The sequence below is a fragment of the Pteropus alecto genome, unplaced genomic scaffold (assembly GCF_000325575.1).
Source record: "Pteropus alecto unplaced genomic scaffold, ASM32557v1 scaffold41, whole genome shotgun sequence".
NCBI classification, from domain to species: Eukaryota; Metazoa; Chordata; class Mammalia; order Chiroptera; family Pteropodidae; genus Pteropus; species Pteropus alecto.
The window spans coordinates 523,567-531,099 of record NW_006430464.1 but is presented as its reverse complement, the minus strand read 5'-3'; the positions used below and the strand labels follow the sequence as shown (position 1 = coordinate 531,099).

The 7,533-nt window shown below is 61.7% G+C and overlaps 1 protein-coding gene across 1 annotated transcript in view; it reads left to right on the top strand.

Moving 5' to 3' along the window:
- The window catches only part of IGLON5 (IgLON family member 5), a 19,090-nt gene that overhangs the window by 6,453 nt on the left and 5,104 nt on the right, over nucleotides 1-7,533 (top strand). The window contains exon 3 of the mRNA XM_025048694.1: nucleotides 6,849-7,020. Within this exon, the coding sequence (XP_024904462.1) occupies nucleotides 6,849-7,020 (172 nt within the window). The remainder of the gene's footprint in view (nucleotides 1-6,848; nucleotides 7,021-7,533) is intronic.

Sequence of the window (7,533 nt, the reverse complement as noted above, 5' to 3'; positions counted from 1 at the left end):
CCTCGGGGCGGGGGTCTGCTGCTCCCGCCCGCCCGAGGGTCGCGGACATCTGGCCGGGCCTGGGGTCGGAGTGTGGGCTCCGGATCAGGGCCGGGGTTCCGACGCTAAAGTGAGGGTCCCCGGGCACCGCCTCTGAACTGAGTTGGGGTGCGGCAGGAGGGGGCTGCCCCATGGGGGGTCTGCCCTTCTGCGTCCCGGGGGGTGGGGGTGTCCTGGCCCGAGGGCTGGGACAGGCGTCTGCAAGCAAAGATGGGGGTCAGGAGGAGGAGGGGCGGGGGTGTCACAGACCTTCCCGCGGCGAGGAGAAGGAGGGGCGGGGGTCTGGTCTCCTCGGGAAGAGGCCGAAATCCCCCAGCTGCGTCATCTAGGTTGGGGGCAAGTGTTGGTATTGGAGGGGCTGTAGTCATACGGAGGAAGGAGGCTCCAGGTAGTTGGGGTCCTGGGCCGGGGACTCAGATGTGGGGAGCTCTGGCAGAATACCTGTGCCCCCGGGACTGGATGGAGGAACGGACAGATTGAGAAGGGAGGGAAGGGTTAACACAGGGTCAAAGGGTTAATCTCAGCCCTCCCAGTGGGAGAAGGGGCTGGGGGCCGGTCTGTGGAGCCAGCAGGAGGGGAGAATAGAAAGTGGGGGGCTCAGAGCGAACCGTGCAGCCTCTGGACAGAGGACGTGTAGCTGAGCTTTGCGTCTCGCAGCCGGGGCTGCAGCCCTGACGGTCCAGTGGAGGGGGGTGGGGGACCAGGAACAGTTCTAATTCAGGGCTTCTGGAGGATTTCCCCAGGCCCCGCCTCAAATCGGGGGTCACAGAGTCAGGGACACGCGGTCAGAGCAACCTGGAGCCACCAACAGTCTGGGTGAGGCAGCTGCTCCGGGCCCCGCGCCCACACACACAGCAGGTCACGCACCGCTACGTGGACAGCGGGACCGAGTCCAGCCAGGAGCGGCTCGGGCCAGCCAGGCGGGACCAGGCCCGGCGCCCGCCCCCCCACCCCACCCCGAGTCGGACCCCCAGTCTGAGTTCTCCTTTGCTTGACCTGTGTGACTCACTGTCTGACTTTCGCCCCCACCTGCCCTTGTCTCTCTGTCTCCTGCACATTTCTCTATGGGTCTGTCCAGGAGTCTCAGCCATTTCCAGAGGCTCCCTGGCTGCGGGCGACAGTCCACGTGTCTCTGTCTCTGGGTCTCTGTCTCTCCATCCCTGGGGTTCTCAGCACAGTCTCGCATCGGTCCCTCTCCGCCTCTGGAACTGTCCCCCACTGTCACACCACGTGTGTCCCCCCTCTCCCTCGCTGGCTCTTACACTTCTGGGAATTCACAGCCCATCTCGGTCACTGACACCTCATTCTTCTCCTTGTCCTTTACTTGTCTCTGGCCTTCTGCTTTCTCCCCCTCCTCCTCTCTCCCTCCGCCTCCCCTCGGCGCCCCCCCCCTCTCTTGACTCTCGTGATCATTCCCCACTTTTCAGAACCCCAGAAAGCGCTGGCTGGGGTTCGCCCGTCCTGGGCTGGGAGCTTAGCGGAGGCGGGAGGTGGCCGGCGGCCTAGGTCATGCGCTTTCCCACCTCTCGGCCTTGGCTTCTTCATCTGAGAACGGAGGACAGGAGGGCTTAGGGCAGGGTGAGCTGACGCAGACCAGGGGGCAGAAAGGCAGCCCCGCCAGCCCAGCCACCCACCCACTGACAGTTGGGGCTCCGTGAGCAAACGCCAGTGGAAGACACCACAGAATCACGGCTCCCCGCTTTCTTTGCTGCTCGTCTGGTGTTTTTCAAATGGCGAGGGGGGTGCGTGCAGGTTACCCGTCAGCAGATCCCGCCACATCCCGGCCCCTCCCGCCCCCCACTGTCCCCAGAGAGCCAGGTCAACGAGCTGGGTACATCTCCCCGCAGCCGCTTGTCACCAAGACGAAATCGGACATGTAGAGTTCACGTCTGTGAGGGGTCGGTTTGTTTGTCGGTGTTTCTTCCAAGATACAAACAAAATAGACCCATTTCTCTGCAGCCGGCTTTTCTCTACCTCTCCGGCATCTGTCGATACTGTTCTACCTTTATTCATTTCCTATATTATTTATACCAACACACGTACACACACACACACACTCACGAGGCAGCTGCAGCAGGGCAGGGCAGTCCCTGTGCTCATGGCCAGCGGCGTGGCCGTGTCAGACCAAGGTAGGCAGGGCCAGTGTCCAGGCTGGACTGTGGCCTCTGCCTTCTCTTTCATGCGACACGCATTGACGGAGCCACGGTCTCCGTCCTCGGCACTGGGGGTCCACGCACACATGCAGCAAGCGGCCCCTGGACCTCCAAGGTCAGCGGGGAGGAAGAGGGCTCTGGGCGAGCCCGGGCCCCGCCCCTTCGCTCCCTATTTCCCTGCCAGAGCCACACACTCCCTCCCGATGTGTCCCCACGTTCCCTAGGTCCAGCCACGTTTCTGCCACCAGCTCACGCACGCCCCTGGGCCTCTGACTCACCATCTGTGGGTTCTGGCCTGCAGAACCCACAGATGGTGAGTCAGAGGCCCAGGGGCGTGCGTGAGCTGGTGGCGGAAACATCCCCCATGGGGGGTGGGGAGTCCCAGCTTCGCCTGAGTTCCTTTAGTGGGGCAGAAGGCTCTAATCTCCAACTCAAGGTCATTCAGTTGTCAGAAAGCCCCATCTTTCAAAAGAAGTTAACCCACCCACTTGTGACCTTCATCCCTCGATTTATCAAACAGGCATGAGGGCCACTAGTCTGGACTGGCAGCAAGCCTGTGGTCTCTCAGTCACGGTGCGACCTCCAGACAGGCTGGCACCTGCCAATCATCCCGCTGTGCAGCTAACCAGCAGGCACTGTGTTAAGCCCGTGACTTGAAGGACCTGTTTTCATCCTCCCTGCACCCCACCCCGCCTCCAGGAGGCGGGCACGGTGAGCATCCCCATCCACAGGTGGGGACTAAGTCCCAGGGAGCTAAGTACCTTGGGCAACTCGGAGGCAGAGCTGGGATGTGAACCCAGGCAGCCCAGCTTCGCAGCCTATTCCTGTAGGCACCTGCTTAGGTCAGCATGTGAGCTGCTGACTCGGGTGCTGGGCACGGAGCAACTTACGACCCAGAGTCACCCCGGCCTTCCTGTGCCCCAACCCCAGGGAACTTAGCCCGAACTAAATAGCAACAAACGTTTCTTTAAAAAGAAGGCGCTGCGTGGAGTAGCCAGCCTTTATGGGGCCCATTCTGCGTGCTCAGTGCTGAGCTAAACCTTTCACTAACATGTTGTCTTGGAATCTCTCACCAAAACGCTCAGAGGGAAGAACCGTTATTTTTCTGCCTTTCATAAATGGGGAAGCCGAGGCTCAGACTGGCCAGGAGGTCCCCCGGCCAGGAAGTGGGGAGGGGACAGACATCAGATCCCCCAGCCTGGCTTCTCAGGACTTTCATATCCGGCCTTAGAGGCCATCCATTCCCTCTACAAACACTTTTCTGCTCTGAGCTAAGCCCTGTTCTGGGGGGACACAGCCGAGATTCGGGCCCTCGGGGAACTCCAGGTCGAGTCGGAGAGGCACCCCTAGACACTGTCCCAGCTGAGTCAGAGGGCACCCATTAGGAAGAGCCTCAGATAGTCAGGGAGGTCCTCCTGGAGGAAGGGGCATTTGAGTTTGGGTCTTAAAGACTGAATAGGCATTCGAGAGTTGGAGAAGCCTGTTGTAGGCATCCATTTATACTCATTTATTCAACAAATGTTTCCCAAGGCCTTCTGGGCCCAGGCCCTATGCTGGGAGACGCTGGGGACACAGATTTGGGTCAGACCCTTGAGAAACTTCTGGTCGGATGGGGGGAGGCACAAGACAGGCACCGCAGAGTGCTCTGAGCTCTAATGGGGGTGGTCGGTCACTGTGGGAACGCGGACGGAGCCTGAGGGGCTGGGCCGAGAGGACCGCCCCAGACTGAGTCAGTTTTCCAAGCAGAAGCCCTCAGAGTGGACCCCGGAGCGCTTGCTTGTCTATTTATACACGAAACCGCTCTGGAGGCCTCCTGGGGGCGGGGCCCCGAGCCCAGCCACGCCCACCCACCGGAGTCCTGGACGTGGATCCGACCCAGGCCCCGCCCCGAGGGGCTCCCGTCTGGGGAGAGAAGCAGACCCGGTCACAACCCAGAATGGTCAGGGCCCAGACAGAGGGACAGAGCGGGCGGTGGAGTGGCTCGCCCGACCCCCAGCCCCGTTTACCGAAGCCCAGAGAGAGGCAAGGACCTGCCCCAGGTCACACGGCACACGGGGCCTCCTGACCCTGGAGTCTGCGCACTGTGCAAGACAGATGTGCAGAGACACATGACGCCCAGATGTGGAGACGCACAGACCAGGAACCGGAGACGGACTCCTTCATCCCACGTCTCCTGGGGCCGCCCGCACCCAGGCCGCAGGGTGTGCTGGGGACACAGAGCTGGTCCACACGGGCCCTGCCCTGGGCAGGCAGGCGGGGAGGCAGCGGACCCACGGCGCCGCGGGAGCAGGGCAGGAGCTCGGCGGGCTCGCATGGGCTGTCTCTCCCAGGGAGGCACCGCTCTAGGTCCCTGGAGCTGGGCCCCGTACACACTAGAGTGGCCGAGGCCGAAGAGTGACCCAGAGTCCCCAGTGCCAGGTGACCAGGGAGGACAGGGAAGCTCTGAGGGCTGGGAAGACCCCTCTGGCAAGGCCTATGTCTGTCTGTATTTCTGTCTGCTGGGACACTCTGTTAGGGTCCTGCCTGCTGGTGTGGGGTGCAGTCCTCACCGCCCAGCCCTGGCCGTGGTGACTCCTGCTGGGTTCCTTGAAGCTTGGGTGGCACCTTAGTCCCTCCTTGAACCTGAAACATTGGCTGTCATGGGGGAGGGGGGTGATTTTGCTCCTGAGGGGGCATCTGGCAATGACTGGAGGCATTTTGGATTGTCACCACTGTGGGGTGGGAGGAGCTACTGGCATTTAGTGGGTCCAGGCCAGGCAGGGGGGCTGTCATATGTCCTACACTGCACAGGACGGCCCCCGCGACAAAGAAGCATCCAGCCCCAAACGTCAGTGGTGGCGACCAAGGATGTTTGTGACTTGGAGCGTGACAAATCCTGAGGGGTGTGTGTGTGTGTGTGTGTGTGTGTGGACATGGCCATGAGTGACCTGACTGTAGGTGACAGCGTGACGGCATGTGCCCGGTTCTTGGCCCTGGGCGGCCCCTTCTTCTTTCAGAGGCTGTGACGATGCAGCCGTGTCCTCGTGCAGGCTGAAGCTTCGTGCACGTCTTTGCCGAGGGGGGCGGGGGGAGTGAGGATAAACATGGCCCTTGTCACCGATCAGGCCAGCGGGTGCGTGTGCACACGCGTGTGCATATATGAGGCTGTGACCGTGTGTAGACTGTGCGCCTGTAGGGGGGCACTGTTGGAGTTGGGGTAATTGAGTATGTGGGGTGACTCAGTGCGCAGTGGCTGCTTGGTGACTGTGCCTGAAGGTGACGACAGGGGCGCCCCCGAGAGAGAGACGTCTCATCTAACTGGCCTTCTGCCGGGCGTGCGTCCCGGGCTGAGCACGTCACCATGGTGCGTGTGGGCCTGTCCCTCTGAGCAGGTCTCATAGGCATTCGTGTGACTCAGTCTGGGACTGTTTCCTGGCCTGGCCCCGGCTCTGTGTGTCCTTCCTGGGCCCTGATGACTCTGCATGTGTGTGTGTGCGTGTGTGCACGTGTGCGTGCGTGCCTGTGTCCATCCCCCGGCCGCCTCCTGCTGTCACCGGGGCTGTGTGTGGCAGTGTCCTCTCCAGGAGCCTAGGAGTGATGGGGTGACCCGGGGTGAGGGGCTGCTGGCTCTGTCCCAGCCCGGTCCTGAGGGGCTGCTGATGGAGAGGGCCCCGGGGAGTCATTGGGGCAGCATGGGCAATTAATTCATCCGATTAATTAGCTCCTCATCCTGGGGCAGGGCAGGGCCCTCCCTCTCCAGGCGTCCAAGGTCATCCAGCCTCCTCCTCTCCCCGGCCTGGTGCCGGCTCTATCCAATGCCTCCGCTTGCCCAGCCCCCACCCCCTGGCTTCAGTCCAGCCTGCTGGCCACAGTCCACAGAGAGATGAATGGGGGGGTGGGGCCTGCTGGGCAGTGGGGCCTGTGAGCCGCACGGAAGTGTGCAGGCAGACGTGGGCCGGCGCCCACAAGAGTGTGCCCAAGTGAGCGCGGCACACGGTGTGTCTGTGTGGATGTGTGTCTGCAGAGGTCTGTGTGTGTCCGCGCACCGTGCCTAAGCGTGTGCTCGTGCACCTGTGGTAGATGTGCGTCTGGCGTGTACATGCATGCGTGTGTGTTTCTGCGTGTCTGTGTGCACATACGTGGGTGCTGAGTGCCTGCATGCGGCTGGCTCTGTGTGTGTCTGCATGAGTTGGTCACATGTACGCGTACCTGTGTGTATCTGTGTATCTGTGTCCTCATGCATCTGTGAATACGTGTGCCCATGCTCACCTGTGCATGTGTATGCATGCACCTGTGTTTGTCGCAGACATGTATGCGTGTCTGTGTGTGTGTTCTTGAATCCGCATGTGTGTCTGCACACTGTGGCTGTGTGTGTTTGTGCGCTTGGACGTGTGTACGTGTCTCTGCACACAGCATCTGTGAGTATTTGGTGTGTGAGCATGTGTCCGTGAGAGTTGGCGTGTGTGTCTGGCCCGTACACGTGTCCGTCTGCGGTCATGGGATGCTGTCTCACCGTCTCTCGTGTGTCGGTTTGTGTGCCCCAGTTTGTCTGAGTCAGTGTGGGCCTCCGGGAAGGTACGAGCTGCACGTGTCAGCTCTGAGTGTCTGCCATGTGTGTCTGGCGATGTGGATGAACGAGTGCGCGGCTGAGTGTGGGGCATGTCTGCACCTGCTGAGCCGTCCTCCGCTCCGTCCTGTCCACAGGGCTGCTGTCCCAAAGCCTGGAGTTCAGCTCTCCCGCTGACAACTACACGGTGTGCGAAGGTGACAACGCCACCCTCAGGTATGGGGACTCAGAAGGTCTCCCACGTCGGCAGAGAGGCCGTGAGAGGCACAGATTCTGGGCCTCAGCATCCCCATCTGTCAGAAGGGCGGAGGACCGGTCGGCACCATGCGGGGTGGTTTGAGGATTCAGGGGTCTGTACACATGGAGCCTGGAGAGCACGGCCCTCTGGCTGCTCAGTGAAGCGGAGCCGGGACTGTGTCCCCAGCCTCTGCCTCTGCCCGCTGCGGGCCCCTGGCCCCCTCCCTCTGGGTCCCTGTCCCTCATCTTTCCGCGTCTCTGTGCTCCTCTTCCAGGGTGTCTGTCCTCCCCTTTGTGGGGTCTCTGACACATAACAATCACTGCATGACTGTCACCTACTGTTCCATGTGCATTTGGGCCCACTACGTTCCCTCTCCAAGGCTCCGTTTACCCACCTGTAAAGCGGGCATAGTCACCTCTGCCTCGCACGGCGGGCGGTGGGCCCTGGAGATGTAATGGGCCCTCCTCCGCCCCCTCCAAGCCCCCACGATGGGACGACTGGGGCCAGGCTAGGGTGGGGGAGAGAAGCATCGTCCTGCCCTGGTCCTTCCTGGCAGC